General features: G+C 31.4%; 1 protein-coding gene across 1 annotated transcript; it reads right to left on the bottom strand.

Annotated features, from left to right (window-relative positions):
- Positions 1 to 1,805: 1,805 nt before the first annotated feature.
- LOC145562301 (alpha-xylosidase 1-like) lies at positions 1,806 to 8,723 on the bottom strand. Its single transcript, XM_081622525.1, has 3 exons — positions 8,370 to 8,723; positions 7,059 to 7,741; positions 1,806 to 3,895 (listed from the first exon to the last, which is right to left on the bottom strand). Exons 1-3 carry the CDS (start codon positions 8,624 to 8,626, stop codon positions 2,025 to 2,027), a joined length of 2,811 nt encoding a protein of 936 aa, XP_081478651.1. The 5' UTR covers positions 8,627 to 8,723; the 3' UTR covers positions 1,806 to 2,024.
- Between the last annotated feature and the right edge of the window lie 13,673 nt (positions 8,724 to 22,396).

Genomic DNA, 22,396 nt, shown 5'->3' with positions numbered 1-22,396 from the left:
CACGTAAACTGGACTCGGGGGTTGTGCCGAGGAAGGCCCCTCCGATGCCGAAGTCAGTATAGTGTGGAGAGAGAAAGTACTATGCAAGAGAGTATTAATTACTTGAGACTATTTGTGAGTGAATGCAATGTAAGAGAAGTGAAGGCTTTTATACCTTACCACAATAAGGAGAATTGGGCTTAGAGCCAAGTGGGCTTGCCACGTTGATTGGACCCTTAACTTGACTTGGCATGAATTGGAGAGTTGAACCTTTGACATTGGGCTTATAGTTGAATCATTTATGAACCGGCCCAATTGACATAAATTGAACCCAAACACCTTTCTACAGGAATGTCATCAATGATCAGGCCAATTATGAGTCAAACCGGGCCAGTCTCTTTGAATTTCAATCTATGTTTTCAATCTTGGTATGGGCCTGTTCAAATATTTCAGCCTTTAAGTTGATCGTGTGTATCGGGTTAATTCGGTTTTGCCAGATTTACCCATCAAGATCCTATCAACGATCAATTAAATCTCTTAACCTTCCATTTTAACAAAACTCAAACTCATGACTACTCGTGCTTTTAATAAAATAAAGTTATTTTTATTTTAAGGCTTTGTTTAATTTAACTTTGTATGAATATTCTATAACAATATTATTCCATCTAATCTAAATTTATACCCGTAGTCCGTATTATGTAAACTCTTATTCACTTAACGTATATGTGAGTGTATCAAGATTCATTTTGCTTGAAATAAGCAGGAAAAAAGATAATATAGGTTAATCATAAAAACACACTCTAAGATCCTGTTTACTTCACCTTGAAAAAAATAATATTAAGTAAACTAATTTCAGTTCAGTAAAAATAAGTTCAGTTCAGTAAAATTCAGTAACTTTAAAGATGAAATATAATAGAAAATCAGTAAATATAATTTCAGTTCAGCAAAAATAATTTCAGTTCAGTAAAAATAATTTAAGTTCAGCAAAAATAACTCCAGTTCAGTAAAAATAATTTCAGTTCAGCAAAAATAAGGTAAAGTGAACGGGGCGTAAATCTTAAAGTTGAATCACGTACTCCTTCCATCCATTAAGATTAAGAAATTTAGGCTTAAAAGCTTTGAAAAGAGGATAAAACAAGTCTTTAACCAAGTTTTAAAATTATAAATTCCTTAAATAGGGTAATCTTAGTGAGACAAAAGAATTTAAAGTCTAATAATTGATTGGTAATAGCTAATCCGTAGAGAAATTACTAGTCTTATACGAATTACATTATATATTCCTTCATCTTATTTTTCGGTGTGACATGCAAGTAATGCAACTTTATGTAATTTTGTACAAGCTCAGCTCTATTCAAATCCTCACATATTTCATCTCACATTGTCAACTATTTTTCGATATAACTTTTGATTTTGTGATCAAAGATTCTTCATTGGTGATAGCTGATAAGTTGGTGAAACTCGCAATCTTTCATCTGTCACCATCTTTGTTGGCAAAATACCTACAAATTATTGTCAATTTATGCTTACTAGTATAATGATGTTTTAGAAATGTTAAGTCGCAAAATCTGCACGCATAATGGTCAATTTTTGGACCACTAACTAAGATTCAAATAGGTAAAAATAATTTTAATTCATCAAAAATAATTTTAGTCTAGCAAAAATAAGGTAAAGAGAGCAGAGCTTAAAGTGGAAAAAACATGACCTAAATTAGAAATGAGCAAAATATTGATATCACTCTTAATTACATTTCCTCATTGAACTTTTTGTCCAGGAAAGGGAATGCTAAATGAGAATTTGATTGTTACTGTAACTTGTAAGAGCATGAATTTTTATTAAAATCCAGAATATACTGCGTACCATAATGCAACTATATTTGCTTACAACTTATTTCACTTAGTCTATTTTTCGGAAAAAGGATGATCACAAATTTTGCTCTTTTCCTTCCCCTTCCTGTTAGGGAATTGTGCACAAAAATCAGAAATCATCTGTCTAAAAATATGAAGAAGCTGGTCTACAAATTGAATGCATTGAATCATCCACAAAACCTAAACACCCATTTTCCAGGACATGGCGAAATTCTTCCCAATAGGCAAAGACAACCCACTAATCTGTACCATCACGGTCTTCATCGCAGCATCTACATCAGACTGTATGTGGTAACTTTGATCTGATGTTGTTGTAGCTACATCTGGTGCACTCGTTACTTCAATTCCATCAACTTGAATTGCGACAGATCCTGCATTTCCACCCAATCCCAACACAGATATCTTCCCAACAGTCCACCCTTTGTCTACAGCAAACTTGCCCTCTTGAACTTCTGACCAAACCTTAACCATATTCTGATCCACAGTTGCATAGAAATCGACATAAGTCGAGGATCCACCTGCCAGTTTCATTTCAGGGAGTTCATCCTCGTCGACAAAGAGATTCCCTTTGGCTTGTCCGTGACTAGCCCCAGCAGGGAAAGTCACTACAAGATGATAAGGTGTCTCCCTTGCTTCTTTCGATGTCATTCCACCTTGTTGCATCGGAAGAATGTTGTTTTGATATAGATGTACATTGATCACATGCAATGGTGCATCAAGGGTGACGTATTTGCCTGCCTTGGAAGTAATAGCCTGAGACATATCGAACATACTATACCAGGAGCCGGGAGGGAAAAGAGCCTTCACACTGTTGGCTCCCTTCTCAAGAACTGGTGATACCATCAGACCATTACCAAGCAAGAACTGTGTGCTCAACCCATAACAGTCTGTGTAGTTGGTGAAAGTGAAGAATAGCGGTCTAGCAATCGGAGCACCAGTAGTGTGTGCCTCATAGCTTAACGTGTAGAGATAAGGAAGAATCTTGTACCTCATACCCAAGGCATTTCGAGCTGACTCAGCAACTGTGTCCCAGACGTAGAGTTCTTGACTCGGTGAGTAGTAATTAGCATGGTCTCTAGAGAATGGGTAGAAAGCACCCAATTCAATCCAACGATTGCAAAGTTCCTCTGTAGGTTGAGGATAGAAACCACATATGTCGGAACCAACCATTGGCACTCCAAATATACCAAAATTCAACATGGTAGAAATCGAGTACCTCAGATCATTCCATGTTCCTTGATTATCACCAGTCCAGTGAGCAGCATAATGGCCAGACCCCACATAAGTAGAGCGTGTCAAAATGAATGGCCGCTTACCTTCAATTGCTTGAAGTCCCTTATGAGTTGCAATTGTTTCTGCAAAGCCATATAGACTGTGAGCATCATACTCCAAAACGCCGTTGTAGTGAACTGCACTGGTAGCTATGGTTTTGTAACCAACAGGTGAACTGATCCCTGAAGCATTTATCTTATAGGGCGGATCATCCCATCTTGTTTTTGTGATGTTCTTGCAGTCTAAGCAGCATACCCATCCAGGTCCAACGCCAGAGGGACACTTTTTGCCCTCTGGAATTGTGCAAAGCCCGGTGCAGAAATTTGAGGCCTCGTTCATGTCGATCCACAAGCCATCAACTGGAACAAGTTCATGGAACCGTTTGATTTCATCTACCCACCAATCTACTGTTTTAGGGTTGAGGTAATCAGGGAAGTAAACAGCCCCAGGCCACACTTGGGCTAAGTAAGGCTTTCCCTCATACTTGATGAAAACATCGTCAGCCATGCCTCTGGTGTATGTTCCATAAGTCGAGTTAACAGCAATACCAGGATCAATGATGACTATATACTTCATTCCCCGAGCATGAATCTTTTCAAGGAAGTTCAAAACCTTTGGACGCGAGTAATTGACATTATTGAGGGTGAAGTCCTTGTGCCCATCCATATGATCATCATCGTTCCAGATAACATCAAGTGGAATTTGTGCCTTTTTGTAGCTCTCAACAACATTTTCAACCACGGAAAGGTTATGGTAACCCCATCTGCATTGGTGGAAACCTGTCAATCCAAAAGAATGTCAGCTATGTACTCTTCTTTGCTCATTTTGAATGCTAGAAAGAAGAATACATCACTCTATCGACAAAACATGTATGCTTCACTAAACAGCCCAACTCATAACACCAGATAAGGTCACTCAGTATTATTCATATAAGTAGAATGCTTCTCTTTTCTAACCAAAACTAAACAAAGCGGATATAACACATCAAACACCTTCACAACCAATAACATCTAACTCAGTAGATGAGACCTACAGGATTAATAACATCTCGCACATCAAACTTCAAGTCAATACAAGAGAAATGTACTAAGTAGTAAGAAAAGAGGACAGTAGTTCTGTTTCATCATATGCATTTTATTGAGCGCCTACCATCACCATGAAGAAAATAAAACTCCAGATTCACAATTTCTTTTTAGCATCACAGAATAGCAGAGGCAACTGGATACTCTACAGAGGGGAAAACAAGTTAATTTCAGGTTCAATTCGGGTCAAATTCAAGAGGTAGAGTCTGTGAGTCATTTGGTTTGGCTTCCAGACACCTCAAATTTTGGCCTTTTGGGTTTATTGTCAGATTTATCTAATTTTTTAAAATAACAATTTTTGAATAACAAATAACTTGGGTCGGGTTATGGTATTTTGCTACAAAGATCACCACAAGGAACTACCTATGGGAAATGCCTATGCCAAAACTTTCACACACTATACAAGCACTAAAATGGGTAAGTTGATATATATAAAATAGCTACCTAGTGTACATGACAATATGTTATACTATTCTTTCCTTCATAACCATTGAGTAGGGTGTATTATCCATCAACCTTATTTTCGTAAAGAGCAACAAGAAACAATACATTGATGTATCGACCAGATAACAGTTAACGCTTTCCCTCTAAAGCAGAGATAAAGCACATGGAACATTGGAACCATATATTAGCAATAGCAGCTAAGGATTGAGAGAAATCAGCAGAAAAATCTGGAGTTAAGTCACTATATTATTACATTACTAGCAGTTATTAGACTATGAGTGATAACCAATTAACCATGACATAAATGTTAAGACTATGAAATCTGAATAAATGAATAGGTTCCTTTATAAAATGGTCCAAGCCCCTAAATAGTAGTTTAATGCATCACCTACTTGTCTCTCTTCCATTAAGTATACCTACCAAACATAATAATAGGAGCTAAAAGCCTAAAATGTAGAGACAAGGCTTTACAATGTGTATCACAAGGAGGTAGTATTCGGCTTGTTTTGGATCATATAATCGGTTCTTCTATCTAACTCAATTTTGGGGGGGGGGGGGGGGGGGGTGGAAATCTCTCGAATGAATTTTATGAGATATGATTTTTAAACCACACGGATCTAGGTAAAGAGCGATGCCACTATTCGGTCACCACCTCAACCTTTAGTACTTTGTAATGGTAAGTTGTAAGTATAAATATGTTTCTATGTGAAAACTTTGATTAGTGTGCAAAATAGATAGGATACTTACAAAAAAAAGTATAAAATGTGGGCCGAAAAGAAGAGAAAAACAAAGGAAGAAAAAGTATAACATGTGAGATATTTTTAATTATAAGAAACGTGAAAGCAGAAAATGTTATCTACTTGTAAGGACCACTTTATTTAGTTGCTACTTTTGATGAGTGTATTTGGGGAAATAGCCCAGCCAACTGCAAAAGTCGTTTTCTATTCTTCCACGTTGAACAAGAAATGTGTACAACTTTCTACTCACATCAATGATGAGACTATTTTTTAGTACGTTAAAGATTTTTGTCATAAGATTTTCTTCCTCCTTTTACATAGGCAAGATTTGTGAGATTTTCCAAACAAAAGTTTTGGTTTCTAAATACTAATATCTTGTCATAAACTCACAAAGTCACAATAGGAAGAATATTATGGAGTTTGTTCAATACTAGGCTAACTAAATACCACGGAGTATAGTTGATTTGGAAAATTTAGAGGAAGAGCAAAAGTTCTCGATTGTTTTGAGAACTCTTCCTCTCTTTTTTTCCGAGGAATACATACTTAAAGTTACGTAACTAGACTTTCAATAACCTTAATGAAAAAGACAAGTATTTGAAGCAATATGTAAAATCGACGAATTGTTTACAACAAACTTTAAAAAAGGGAAGCTTACTTTCCTACTTGGCTTTCCAAAACAAAAAAGAATTTTAGAGCGAAGTGGATAACAACTGAAAACACCTCATCTTAAAATGTTGTGTGCCAATTGTTCTAACTCCCTCTCAAGTCCAAAGACGGTCTTTGACAAGAAATCAAATAATGTGTTTAGTTTAGGATTATAAAATGCAGGACAAAACCATCCTTAATCAATAAATGTAACTTAAATACTTCATCCATTTTATACACATTACAACATTTATCATTTAACAAAGTTTTAACCCCTTTTAATCAATTCAAATTAGCATTATTAATGAAAAGGAAATGAGGAGACAAAAGGTACCATTACAATAACCTAGAACATACATTAATCGTTCTAATTTGATTCCTTTTTCCTAAATATGGGTGTTTTTACTAATCAATCATATGGAAAAAATCAATCCAGGGCCCTATGATACTGACAAATATTGAGTTTATAAACAATAATAATAATATGAGTGGATCACCGTTTAAGTCAAGTAAGATTTAATGTGTTGCACTTAAATCTGTAAAAACCATAAAATGCATGAATCTACACCAAATTATGTTAATAAAACAGACAAATGGCCCGACCAACGCAGCCCAACGTATGGCAAATAAACATGAAAGCAGATCCCTCAAATCGCGGTGTTTAAGCAAATTGTGTTCTTAATTATATATTAATACGGATTAGAGTAGGATGATAATGTTAAACTATTGATGAAAATAAACTATATTCTTAGAGCTCAAAATCAGCATTATTCTCTCATGTGCAACATAATTTACCTGGCCATATTATAGAGACAAGAACAATAGATCGTAAACTCCAACATTGGTCGTGCCAAATAATATGTGACTTGCTAAATTTTGTACGTTAATTAAATCAATGTTAAAGGCAGGAAAGGTCTCTTGAACTCAATTCTAACATTACGCGACATTGCATATCATGTACGTATTATCATTTATCAACTAGTAAAACAATAATGTGAAATAAAGGATTAATGAGTAATGAGATGAGAAATTACCAAAAGCCCAGTAAGGCATAGGGGCAGGTCTCCCAATCAAGCTAGTGTACTGATTCACAACATCAAGAGGAGAGGGACCCGAAAAGAAGTAAAAGTCGAAAACACCCCCGATTACTTTGTAAGTCAAGGATTTACCACTGTAAAAAACATCCATCCCATTGCTATTCAACAACAAAACAGCATGGGCTAAGGGTTGCCCACCCACATTTCTAAGATCCATATAAACCGGGTGCGACCCGTATAAATCGGTATTAAGATTAATAGCTGAAATATCCAAGGTATAAAGTGTGTAAGGGTCATTCGGGTAAAGTTTAATTCCATGTGGTTGGGTATTTTCACCAAGCCCATAAAGTGAAGCATCAGAGGGTAATTTTGTGGTAATTTCAAGGTATTGGTCCTTAAATACTAAACTGTTAAACGGGTCGGATTGTGTCGAGCTCGTATCGAAAAGGATTTCACCGTTTGATTTTCTTTTTACCGTGAAGGTAAATGGGCTAACTGTGTAACTGAAAATAAGCTCATTTCCTGAGATTTTAGAATCAGAAAGGGGGATTTTTCTGGATTTTCCTAGGGTGTTTTTTAACGAGGGAGGTTTTTCTCTTGGTAAAAGATCATAAGGTACTTCCCATCTGGGTATTTCTGCATCTGTAATGTGTACCCTTAAACGTTCCTCTGTTTCATGCCTGAAAAAGGGTAAAATTGTCAAAAAAAATGCCATTTATTGAGCTAATAAATCGGAAATCTATATTAGTTGGTCTCGTGTCAGACGATCTTACACGTATTATTACAAGAATTGGATAATCCAAAATCCAAATGGGCTAAATTAGATCTCATTAACATTATACTGGCAAATGTGGCAATGTAAAGGAAAATGTACATTCATAAAGACATAATCAAACTAATTGGACCACCAAACATTATCAAATCACTAATTTACATAGGAAGGTACAAAATTAGGGAGTCATTATCCCTAAATTGACATTGAATAATGAAGATAAAATACCTCAAAACAAAGTAAAAAACAAAAAAAAAAAAGCTACTTTTAGCCATGGTAGAATGTACCACTTTTCATAATGTTGCAATGTTCGACTTGTGGTAACATATAAATCATTTACAGAGTACGTGTATATGTCAACCAAATAACTCAATAACGTAGAAAACAAAAAAGAACGGAGAAAGTATCACATTTGAAACCTTGATCTAGTCTAGGCAAAAATCTTAAAACAAACAAACAAACAAAAATCAAAAGCACCAATAATTGAAAAAAAAATCAAGAGATTAAAAAAATTTAAAAAGGCAAAGCAAACTCACTTGACAAAAAGGCGCAACATAGGAATATCAGGGCCATAGATTTTATTTTTCTTGATAACTTGCAAGTAAGCTAAGAAGCCACCATCATGGGTTTCTTCAACGGAAACTAAACGGTAACCACTACCAATCTTGGTAGAATTTGAGGAGTGTTTAGTTGAATTAGAAGAGTGTTTATTTGTTGAATTAGTAGTTAATACTACATTTAAGTTGACAGTAATTAGGAAGAACAACAGACAAAGAAGCAAGGAAGAAGACATGTTTAGAAAAGTGAGTGAGGCAGACTGTAAGTGTAACCTTTGGGACTTGTTGGCTTTTAAAGGCAGAGGATAAGAGATTTGCAAGGGTGGGTTGGTAATCAAGTGTGATGGGGTGTATGATTCTATGATGTAATAATTGTGAGGGTTCGAGTCGTCGGGCTTGGGTTAGGTCTAATTGGGTTGAGTCATTTAGTTATGGGTCATGCTTAATTATTGTATCTATACGATTATATTGATCATATCTAAATCGAGTCTATTTAAATTAGACAGATTTGGTCAGGCTGTTGTAAAGTCGGTCAGTTTTTGACACCTCATAAGCGTAGATTAATTATTTTTTTATGTAAAAAAGGGTTTCAGGAGGTCACCCCTTCACTATCCTAATACTAATCTCTCCCAAACACGCTTAACCGTGGAGTTCTTATAAGATCCGATGCATTAGTGCCGGTATGATCCTACCTTATATTAATTATGATGATAAGTGACTTGTGTTTGCATGTGATTGGTGATGGTTTATAGGGTCCACATTGTAAAGGAAGGGTTTTTTTTTTTTTTTTTTTTTCTTTTGAGAAGTTAGGAGTATTATTGATGATGGGTCCAATGTTAACAATTGTGTGACTGTTTTTTCTTGTGGGAAATTGGATTGCCCTTGATTTGTGGCGGTGGTGATGGTACTTTAAAAATAAAAATGTGTACAAGGTAGCAAGAAAAACGATTCCCCGTCTGTGTGAGTCTCGTTTAATAACTCAAGCTAACTCGTAAACCAAATGTTAAAGATCATAAAGAAAGCAACAAAAGGTATATATATGTACACATTGAATGATAATGTGATAGATAAAGAATGATGAGATGTTAGATTAGAACAATTATGTGACAGATAAAAATATGTAGCAGATAAGAATGATGACAAGATAGATTAGGCGGTAAGAATGATAATTGATAGTATTAATTTGGAAATAAGATATCCATAACATATATGAAGGATTACTATAATAATGTTCAAATTATAGGTAAGATATAATTATATCCTAATTTACAATCTAACTTCGGACTTTTCCCAGCTATTACTGCTAGTTTATGAGCCTGTAAAATTACATTTCTATGGACTTTCCTAATCACTAAGGAAGCTAACTAATTGATTGACTTTCTTAGTTGTATTTAGGCACTTAAGGAATCTATAATTCTTATTTAATAGCTAGTATTTTACAAAAATTGAAATCATTGTACTAATTTTAGTATTAGCCAGTGATTTTCAAATTTTTTTTAAAATATAATCCATATATATGTTTGAATGCTGTGAATATCTAAAAATAATGCTCGAAGTAAAAATAAAACATCAAAAGCTTTTTATATAAAATGATTTAATGGAGTTAGAATTGTGTAACCCTACAACAACTCGCACAATTCCCACTCCTCCAAGTCCTCCATATTTTCTTTTAGAGTTTTAACTTTTATGAACTAGTTAAATCTATTAACCTATACTAAAAGCGAACCTATAATGACACTTGACACAATTTCATTAATTATTTTCCTGCCAATTTCCGTATTTAGTTATTATTATATTTTATAATATTATTATTTCCTTATTATATTTTATTATATACTTATATTCTTATATTATTATAGTATAATATTTATGTATGATTCTATTGCATAATATTATTATTAAACTAATATAAGAAAATATATACATAGTAAATATATCAATTATATCGTTCACAAAATAGAAATAATGTGAAAAGGCAGTATAAAATCTTTTCAAACTTCCAATATTATTTTTATATTCCACAATACATACTATCTAAATATAGTTTAAATTTACCATTAAATATTACTTTTATGCACGATTGACAAAGTAATAAAAGAACATGAAAAGACAAATTTACATTGAAAAGTTAAATTTGCACAAATATTGTTGCAAATTGGAGAAAATTTTGGTAAAAAAATGATATTAATGGTACTTGATAAAAGCAAATGGGACTATCATTTTGGAATTTAAAATTGGTCATAAGCGACTATCAATAAGGGACGGATGGAATATGTACCTGCCACGACCTTATATATGAATCTAAAAGTTTAACTACAAAAATGTTGTATGGTATTAAAAAAAAAAATCAATATAAAAGAACAATCTTATGACGATATATGTATTAAAGTATATGATTATAAGAATGGTTAAGACTTACTAATTTAACTTCTAATTCTTTGTAATAATAATAAAAATAAAATAAAAAAAACTATCTCTTATAGATGGATATAGCCCTATAACAATTCTTCATATATATATAAAAAAATAATAATAATAATAAAAATAAAAAGAACAAAACAAAATCCATTACAAAAAGGTCTTATATAATGACCATGATTAATAATAATAATAATAATAATAATAATACTAATTCATTTGTATCCGTGTATGGCACGGGTCTTACACTAGTTTTATCTAAATTAAATACTTTAGATATGTTTCAAAATGTTATGTAGGCTCTAATAAACTCTGATATTTTATACTATGTGTTTTACATCACGTGTTATTCTATTTTTTTGTTGATATGCGCCTCATGACAATTGAGATTTCATCATCTTTATAGGTAAATGCTTAATTAGAGTAAGAATTAAGCCCTTGCATTCTTGATACATGCATGTCTTTCCAATTTCACAATACACACCAAGCTAGCTAGCTAGATTAACGATTAAAACCTAAAGATAATTATATATTGGTTTGATAATTATATAATCTTTGTAAAAAATAATACATACATTATATTAGCTTCAATTCCACAAATTAAAGCATCTGCTACGTATCTTGTAACAAAAAACAACTCTCAAGTGCTTCTCAAGTTCACACTCATGTTCTTTCAAAGATAAAAAATAAAAAAATAACTAAAATACAATTCTACTAAATAAAAATAATTGTCCAATTATTGCTACAGTTATTATAGATTGCAAATTAGATGGTGCACTTGGGTACATAATGCTCAAGGTGCACATGTTTTCATTGGGGTAAAACTGGATGTTATATAAGTAGTAAAGTATTATGTAGAACGGATTCACGTGAGTCCGGTCATACAAACAGAAAAAATTAAAAAAAAAAAATTGTCAAAACTTAGAATTAAGATAATAATAGTCCGATATTAGATTATAAATATCAGATATTAGGTTATAAATGCCAGAAATTAGATAATAATGGTCATATATTAGATTATACTTATCAGGTATTAGATTATAATTGTCAGATTATAGGTTTTAATTGTCAAAAATTAGATTATAATGGTCAGATATTAGACTATATATATCAGAAATTATATTATAATAGTCAGAAATTAGGTTATATATATATATTGGCCTTGTTTGGTAAATGGCTTTTGATTGAATTTTTCATTGACTTTAGCTTCTTTTTTTTTGTCAAACAGCAGAAATATATGTTTGGTAAATGGCTTTTCAGCTAGCTGAAAAGCCAGCTTTTCCGCCAAAAACAAAAAGCTTGTCTTGCTAGCCTTTTGGTTTTGTCTTTTGGCTTTTCATTAAACAAATTACTTTTTTATCCTTGATTTGTAATTAATAATTAATAATTAATAATTAATAATTAATAATTAATAATTAATAATTAATAATTAATAATTAATAATTAATAATTAATAATTAATAATTAATAATTAATAATTAATAATTAATAATTAATAATTAATAATTAATAATTAATAATTAATAATTAATAATTAATAATTAATAATTAATAATTAATAATTAATAATTAATTTTAATTAATAATTAATAATTAATGATTAATAATTAATGATTAATGATTAATGATTAATGATTAATGATTAAATGATTAATGATTAATGATTAATGATTAATGATTAATGATTAATAATTAATAATTAATGATTAATAATTAACAATTAATAATTAATAATTAATAATTAATAATTAATAATTATAATTATTAATTAATATTTAATATTTAATAATAATTAATAATTAATAACTAATAATTAATAATTAATAATTAAGAATTAAGAATTAAGAATTAACAATTAACAATTAGTAATTAATAATTAATAATTAACAATTAACAATTAACAATTAGTAATTAATAAATAGTAATTATTAATTAATAATTAATAAATAATCATTATAATTAATATTAATTAATAATTAATAATTAAAATTAGTAATTAATAATTAATAATTAACAATTAAAAATTAACAATTAACAATTAATAATTAACAATTAATAATTAATAATTATTAATTATTAATTATTAATTAATAGTTAATAATTAGTAGTTATTAATTAATAGTTAATAATTAGTAGTTATTAATTAATAGTTAATAATTAGTAGTTATTAATTAATATTTAATTACTATTAATAATTAGGATTTAATAATTAATACATAATAATTAATATTTAGAAATTAATATTTAATAATTAGTAATTAATAGGTGATAATTAATAGTTAATAATTAATAATTAGTAGTTAATAATTAATAATTAGTTATTATTAGTACTTAATTATTAATAGTTATAGTAGTAATTATTAATTATTAGTACTTAATAGTTACTAGTTAGTAATCAACAATTATTAATTATTAATATATAATTAATAATACTTAGTGCCTAGTACTTAATAACTAGTAGTTACGAGCAGTGATTAAAAAATAAGTAATTAATAATTAATAGTTGGTATTTGTACTTAATAATTAATAGTTAGTAATTAACAATTAGTAATTAGTAATATAAAATTAATAATCAGTAATTAATAATTAATAGTTACTCCCTTCGTTTCATAATGTTAGTCCTATTTATGTATATCGATGTAAATTTTTGATTGCAAATATCTTTAATTTCACACAAGAAAAAATTATAAAAATTAGATGTTAATAAAGTACTCGTCGAGATAAATAAAACTATATCTCATATGACTATGTTTGTTATTATATATAGAGAGAAATTTAGAAGATTCCCTCTAATTTTAAGAGTTAAAAGATTCTAAATGAAACTAACATTATGAAACGGAGGGAGTAGTGTTTTGTAATTATAATTAATAATTAAAAATTACTCGTAGTAACTAGTATTAAGTAATTAATAATAATACTAATAATAAATTAATAAGAACACATAATAATGTCCTTTAAGGTCATTTTGCATAATTGCAGCCAACAGATAACAGCTGATTTACCAAACATATTTATATACAACAAATGGTCAAATAGCCAATACTAACAGCCAGTCAAACAAGCCAAGTTAAAACAGCCAGCAACCAACAACCAATTACCAAATAAGGTCTATATATCAGATATTAAACAATATTGAAAAAGTTGAATGGCCAATATCAGATATTAAACCAGAACCTTGAAGTTGGAAATCACCCGCAAGTCCCCCGCACTAGAGGAGAGAGAAAGCAAAAATGGCGGAATTCCAACAATGTCAAGAAGACGAGGAAACAATGTCAACATTAATTTAGTGTATCGCAATTTATTTGATTTCATATTAATCATTAGCAACGAAAAACAAATTGGCAACAAATGTCAACAAGAAGACGAGGAAAACAAGTCGTGCTAATGTTTCCAAGGTTTGATCTACTTTTCTCGATTCTGTGTCGCAATTTATTTGATTTTAGTGTTGTTTTAAGGGGGAAGAGGGAAGGTGATGGTAGTGGGTATGTCGGAGATGGCAGCATCATCGTCGGTGGAGGAGAGGGTGATTGATTTTGGGTTATGCGTGGCCGCAGGGGTTGCGGTTTGTGATAAGGGGGTGCGTTATAAAGTAGACTCACGTAAAACGGAATCACACAAAACCGTCTCTTGGTTTCAACTACATAATGTTCTTTGTCATCTTTTTATTATCTACTAATATGTATGCTTTAAATTATGTTTATTTATAAGATTAAACATTATTATTATTGTTATTATGACCCATATTTTTTACTCCATCCGTCCTCTTTTGATAGTCCCTTATCAACAAATTTTAGTCCCAAAATGTTCACCCTATTTGCTTTTTCCAACAACTATTAATATTAATTTTTTTACCAAAATTCCTTCCAATTTGCAATAATATTTGTACAAATTTAACTTTTCCATGTAAATTTTGTTTTCCCATATACTTTTATTACTTTGTCTCTCTACTTTTTTTCATACTCAATGTCAATTTACTTTTTCAATGTATTTTAACTATTTTTATTTGTGTTTATTAATTTCCGTGAAAAATATCCATAAGGGACTATCAAAAGGGGACGGAGGGAGTAAAATATTTTTGAATAGAAATGAAAATATTTTTAAAAGTATTCCTAAAGGACACTAATTAATTTCCATTAATTAAAGTCGTACGACATCTACAATTGAAGATCTATGTAATTGGATTCTTAGTTCTTCCCTTATTAATTCTTGTTTGAATGTGTATTTTTAGAATTTGAATTACATCTTCTATGAATTTGAACAATATGCTCTTTTATTTAATATCATTTTCTTTACGCGCCATATTTTCTATGCATCGAGTTTAGCCATGTTCTTTAGATTTAAATTAGGACCTTTAAATTATATGTTACTTTCTTGTTTCTTTTGTGATTCATGTTCTTTGGTTTTGTGTCTTTTACCCTTGTTACTATTCTTTTTTTTTTGGTAATGTTCTTTGGTTTCGACTCTTATGTACATCATTTTTATTCATATTGTTTAAATTTAGCATTTATATTCATCAGGTGCACTGTAAAACACCGTGTACCCGGTTGCAACTAACTAATAATTGGCAAGCCTTTAGTGGTTGCCATTTGATTTGATTGATCCAACGGCCGGGAAAGTGGAAAAAAATTAATTTCTTCTGGCGGGCAGGAGGAGGAATTTCATGATTTGAGTACTTGGGTTTTTAGTAGTATTTGGGTAGTTGTGTGTGCTATAAGTCCATGCTTCCAGGTTGGCATATTTTGGGCTTTAAAGACTTCTTTTTTTTTTTTGAGGAATTGGGCTTTAAAGACTTGTTTCACTTTATAAAGTCGTCAATCTATCTAAACTACTAAAAACCCAAAGCCGAGTTGCAAAAGAATTATACACGAGTGCAGTCCTAGAAATTAGGCCTGAAGTCACATTTCCGACTCCAAAATTTGCAGTATTTGATATCCAAATCAATCCAAAAAATTTCATATATGGGATATATCCGATATTCAAAAGTTTTTAGGTAGGGTATTGTGGATCTCCGTTATCCAATTGTACGAATGAGGGGATTACATACACCCCACTTGAGAATGGTAATATTCTCATTGCGCCTAGAATTCTAGGGACCCCTGTATTACGTTTCATGATTGCTTTAAAGGAACTTAATATGCTTACACCTTCACTTGAGTATGTAATACCCTTTATGATTGTGTTGGTATATAAGGACAGTTGTTGGCCCTGGATGCGCATTTCTTGACAATAGGCTCCACCCTGATTTGGGGTCGGGATGTTACAAATGGTATCTAAGAAACCCTGCGACCGCATGCTAATGATGGATAATTAATCCTATGTCAGTCGTTTGGTGGGGGAGAATTCTGGGGATAATGGTCATATCTGAACTGGATGCAACACTAAGGCTACCCATGGGCCATTAGGCGTAATACTGGGGTCCCTAGGAGTCCAGGCGCAACGAGGTGGTTTTCGTTCACAAGTGGGGGTTTGTGTAATACCCTTCATAATTGCTTTAAAAGGAATTTAATATACTCTACTCATATACTTCTCAATTAAGCGTGCTTGGCTGTGAGTAGTCTTAGGATGAGTGACCTCATGGAAATTTTTTACTGCGCATTTCGTGACAATAGACCCCACCCTTATTTAGGGTCGAGTTGTCAGCAAGGTCTCATATCCTTACCAATTATGAAGTAAAATAAAATAAAAATACCTTGGAACTTAGAAATGACGAGACAAAGTAAGGGATCCTTACTTTAACAATCAGGAGAATTCGACATTGTGATATCAAAGTTATAAGATTACAAGGTTTCCAACTATCTAAATATTTATGTTGGCCCAAAATATTTAACAAAATAACGTTAGAAGTTATTAATAAGGATTTTCCTTTAATAAAAATGAATAAACGAAGAAATTACACCAAATTCTTAATATTTTTCATTTAAAAAAAAAAAAAAGAAAGAAAAAGAAAACCGAGTAATAATTATACCATTTAGGAGTATTTTTTCTTTTTTTTTTTTTTTTTTTTTTGACATGGTTTATAGAATATTTAGGTGGTTGGTGGTAGGGGTAAAATTGATAGGTTGTGTGTAACCTCAACCATGTGAGATAGAGCGGTTGGAGCACACATTGTTCTCCATCCATTTTAAGGTAGATACGAGTATTGCTTTGATCAACACATTTGTAGTTGTAGACTTGTAGATGCCATGCCATAAATCATTGCTAAATTTAATTTCCACTTGTACTCTTTTTAGGTGGTTGTTTGGAAAACAACATAAAATTAGGCACCTTCTTAGAGAATACCCCAAAAATAAATAAAAATATTAAAATTAACAACATTTGCATGGTCATATACTCATATTATATGATGAGGGACCATATCATGACTTCCCATTCATGTGCTTTTAAATTTTCTCCACTTTGAATAATGAGAATCTTAGTAGAAAATAGTTTGCCAGATGCTTTTGACTAACTTTTTATTTGGTCTAGACATTATTAGGTTACTAGATGCTTAAATCAATTATATGGTGCTCTATGCATCTATTCTTTGTGACTCATTTTCTTTGTTCAGAGATATTATTCTTGTTTAATCATTTGGATTCATCACTTGTTTGAGTTTCACATAATTATTCATTCTTTTGCACGAGAGTTAGCTCTATTCTCAGAGACTCAAATCTATATGAACATTCATTTGATAATAAATATATAAAGCCGCCTATTGTGAAGTTTGAACTCAATACCAACAAGAAATGAGTTGAAAGTCTTTCAATTTTAGCTATCTTGTAAAGTATTAATTAAGGGACTGTTCATATTTATTGAACTGAGCTGAACTGAACTGAGCTGAGCTGAACTGATTGGAGCTGAACTGAACTGAACTGAACTGAATTGAACTGAAATGAATATTAGATGAGAGAAGGAAGTTAAGAGCTGAGCTGAACTGAACTGAACTGATTGGAGCTAAACTGAACTGAACTGAACTGAAATTAAGCTGGAGTGAGCAGAGCCTAAATACTAATGTTTTATGTATGTTCTTTAAAAATCTAGCTTGGAGAGCTGGATTAAGGGTGTTTATTTTGTATTTTATTCAATACATCAGATCTTCTAGTGTTTACTAATTTTCATTACCTTTATTTATATTTTGGAGCTCAAATGATACAATATGATATTCAAAGTATCATCCCAATCCTCAAAATAGCGCCTAGGCAACACAACAATTAATATATTCTCTCTATTTATTATTATTAGTATAATTATACTTCTTAAATTTGGAAGCATTCCACTATTTTTGGTGTTTAGAGAGCTACAAGTAGACCTGGTAAACGGGTCATTCGGGTTGGGTCAGTTTCGGGTCGGGTACGGGTCGAATCGGGTCAATTCGGGTTTTGGGTCAGGTTCGGGTCGATTATTATTCGGGTCGTGTTGGGTATCGGGTCAACACTTTGGGTCGAGTTCGGGTCGAGTCATTTCAGGTCGGGTCAATTCGGGTCGTGTCAATCTTCGAGTCCAAATGTTGGGTCAATCTTCGAGTCCAGTTGTCGAGTCAAGTTATGGTCAAGTCATGTTTGGGTCGAAACTTTGGGTCAAGGCATCAAGCTCAAATAGTTAAATTTATTATTGTTATAATTACTATTGTTTCTAATAAGAAATATAAATTTATGTGTCAACATCATTGTTATTATTGCCGAGAGTTATTATAATATTATTGTTTTATATATATAATCACTATCATTGATTAATTAGTCAGAAATTCAAATTAGCTCGGGATTTCGGGCTTTTTCTCTTAACGACTTCACCTTATAAAAATAAGTTTAAGGTCTAATAACTTTAAATAAGTTCATATTAGTACATATAAGTTACTATAAGCTTATAAGGTCCAATAAGTTTAATTAATAAGGTCAATAAGTTCCAATAAGTCAAAACAAGATCTAATAAGTTCTAATCAAGTCTAATAATAAGATTCAATAAGTTTTAATAAGTTCAATTAGGTCTATAAGTTCAATAAGGTCTAATAAGTTCTGATAAGTGCAGGTCCAATAACGTGAAGAGATTACACCGTACGTAAAAAGTGGAAAAGAATTTGAAGGTAACACTTAAAAAAAGAAGAGTAATAGTAATAATAACAATAACAAGTTCTAATAAGTGTTTATTAGGGTAAAGTAATTAAGCCCTAAATTAGTTAATTAGGTTATTTTGAGTATCTGTTAATTTTAAAGTCGGGTCATTTCGGGTATAGTTCGGGTCTCTTCAGGTTTCGGGTCTCTCCGGGTCAATCGATTCGGGTTAAGATCGGGTCGGGTCAATTCAGATATCAGGTCAATTCGGGTATCGGGTCAATTCGGGTTAACTCCACTTCAAGTCAGGTACGGGTCGGGTCGGGTCAGCTTCGTGTTCGGGTCAATTTCGGGTTGATGTTTTCGGGTCATGGATCTGGTCATTCGGGCCGGGTCAGGATTGCCAGCTCTAGCTACAAAGGCGGGAACATTCCACTATTTTTAATTATATTTATCCCCTTTTATTCCTTACTACAACAATTTAAATTATCTTTCTCCTTTTATGGTCTCACTTATATATTCTTCACTATTTCTCTCCTTTCATATCATTTATTTTTTAATATACACTATTAAATTCATAATCATTTTCTCACAATATCTAATTACTTTACAAACCCTATATAGTAATCATAAATTCATAATCATACTGTTCTACATAGTTCCTCCATAATACTTAATATTTTGTATAACTCACTTAATGCTCCATTAAAACCTAGTTTGTCACTTAAAAAATACAATTCTTCTTGTGTGCGGCTGACCACACCGTATGATCGCTTGTAAAAGAATAAAGTAACCCTGAAATATTGACCAAGTAACTCCTTAACACTGACTAGGTGGGTAACCTTTATAACAATGATTGAATAACCCTGTAACATTGACCAAGTAACTCGTTTAACACTAACGAAGTAACTTTCATGGTGGCTGATCACACGGTATGGCGTGTAGCCAGCCATATATAAGAATTTGTGTAAAATTACATGAAGGATGTGTTACAAATAGATATAATACATGATAAACATATATGGCCATATGGGACCTCCAAATGGTTTAAAACAGTCTGGTTTTCTACATAAGCTAATCACAAAAATATCAAACATTTAATATGGCTTTGATATATATTTCATTAGTTAATCACAATTCACCAAGATACGAAACAATCAAACAACGACAAATGTATTAATTAAGGAAAATAATATACATAGTCCTTAGGGTTATGTATAAGAAGCTAAAAAATGAAATAATAAAGAAAGATTAACATTAATTACATTAAAATGCGCGTAATTTTATCTTGAATTTCCAACTTAATTCCATTTTAGAAAGTATACTTAATGCTTATAAATATCAATAAAGACTACATATATCATTAGTTCATTACCCATTGATTAATCATGGGAGAATAAAAATGAGAAACACATGAGCATTGGAAGGAACGAGTCCACTTCCACAACACTACGATTACGCTTTGAAAATATACAAATGCCGTCGCAGTAAGGCCCAAGACGGCAACGAGGGACATGCCAAACGTTTTTCCCCACACGTTTAGCCGAAAATTAATTATGAATTAATAATTACTAAAACTTTCATACACAAACAACGTTTTTGAAAGCTGTTCAACAGTTTTAAGTAAATAATTGATAGAAGCTTCCCTTACGAATAAAAAATTAAGAAAAGCTACATACTACGTTTTTAGAATTTGTATTTTAGTTGAATAATATCCCTAGGAAAAAAAGGTTCAATGGTGGGCTAAATTAGATTTCATTCCATTGAATTTTCAACAACTTTGACGCAAATATTGGAGGTTAAAACAAGAGAAGAAAAAACATATGAAAATACATTATCACAAGAAAAGGAATTCGCAATACCCCTTCGTTTTTGAATAATCGATGCACTTTTTTTTCCTCCACTTTAAAAATCTTTATTGCTTTTATATAAATAAACATAATTAACAAGTTATCGATATAAAAAAAAGTCAAGTGTATTGGTTATTCAAAAACGAGAACAGCAATAGATAAGAAGAATACGTATATTAGACTGGAGCTTTGCACATGTTATTGACTCAAAGCTAAAACCCTTTTGGAAAGGGATACTAAGATAATTCCACTATCTAAATACTTTATTGTCTTCGGATGAGATTGATCACAAAACTAATTTTAAAATTGTGATATACAGAGTACAATCTTCAGGATTAGACTGAGTAAGGGTCGGTTCAATTCTAATTTACTGAATTGGGCTGAACTGAACTGAATTGATTGGGGCTGAACTGAACTGAACTAAATTAAAATGAATTATTTATGAGAGAATGAAATTAGGAATTGAACTGAATTGAATTATTTATGAGATAAGGAAATTAGAAATTAAATTGAACTGAACTAAACTAATTGGAGCTGAACTGAACTGAAATTAAGCTGAAAAGATTAGGCCCTAAGTGAGTAGTGTTCTTGATATAATACTTTTTATGTTAAATTTTCCTATGGTATAGAATAATAACTAAGTTTAAAATTGTAATATATGGAGTACAATCTTGAGAATTTGGACCGAGTAAGTAAGTAGTGCTTGATTGACTAAATAAAATTCTTGATGCAATACTTTTTATGTTAAAAGTTTTCAATGGCATAGAATATTAGAAAAACATGTCACGTAAATTCTCCCAATTAGGATATTCTAATACAAAGGTCGGTCCATCTCGTGAGTCATATACCTCATATTCTTATAAAAAAAAAAGGATTTGATTTAATTAAGGTCCGCCAGTTTGGTCTAATTTTCTAAACAAGTTGTCGAACGCCAAGTCGCCAAAATTCTACGTCAACTTACGAAAAAAGAGGAAATTATTAGTATACCTTAGCTTATATTCTAGAAAACCAAACTACCATATTCAACTTCCACATGATCCAACTTATCTACTCTACCTTTGGGATTTGTCTACACTACCAACATACACTCAACTACTTTATTTGGAGTTCAGCTTATGAAACGTAACTTGGTCAATTTTTGAATTTAGAATTTACGTGAACGGTAGACGTACTTGATCGTTAACCAAACAACCCCTTGGGGCATAGTAGTTTATTGACGCTAATTGTGTTGTACACAATGAAAGGTACTCCCAAACAAAGCGTGCATAACATGTGCTCTATGAACTTTTGTTGAATATTGTATGTAAAAAAGACGAGTTTTAAACGTTATTTAAAACAAATTAAAGGAGAAGACGTCTTGCCTAATCTGCTTTTGTATTGTTCAACATTGTCCCGCTTAATAGATAAGATTCCTTAGAAGCGGAGAAAAAGAAAATCATCACAGCATCACCTTCAAGTGTATGTCCTTATTGTTATGAGATACAATTCTTATTGGCCGCTAAACTAAATATTATTACTTGGTAGAGTATTAAATTAAGACCAATGACAATCACTCTTGTACAGAGTAATCTTTATCTAATCTACCCATTATTTTAACATTCAATATATACTAATGGTAGTATATTATAAAAGTCAATCTATTTGTGATTTTTTACTGTCATTTGATAATGGGTCTGAAAAATATATGTAGTAATAAAGAATAACAATTACT

This window comes from Chenopodium album, chromosome 10 (genome assembly GCF_948465745.1).
Source record: "Chenopodium album chromosome 10, dcCheAlbu1.1, whole genome shotgun sequence".
NCBI classification, from domain to species: domain Eukaryota; kingdom Viridiplantae; phylum Streptophyta; class Magnoliopsida; order Caryophyllales; family Amaranthaceae; genus Chenopodium; species Chenopodium album.
The sequence above is the reverse complement of the archived record's forward strand: the minus strand, read 5'-3'. Positions and strand labels throughout refer to the sequence as shown.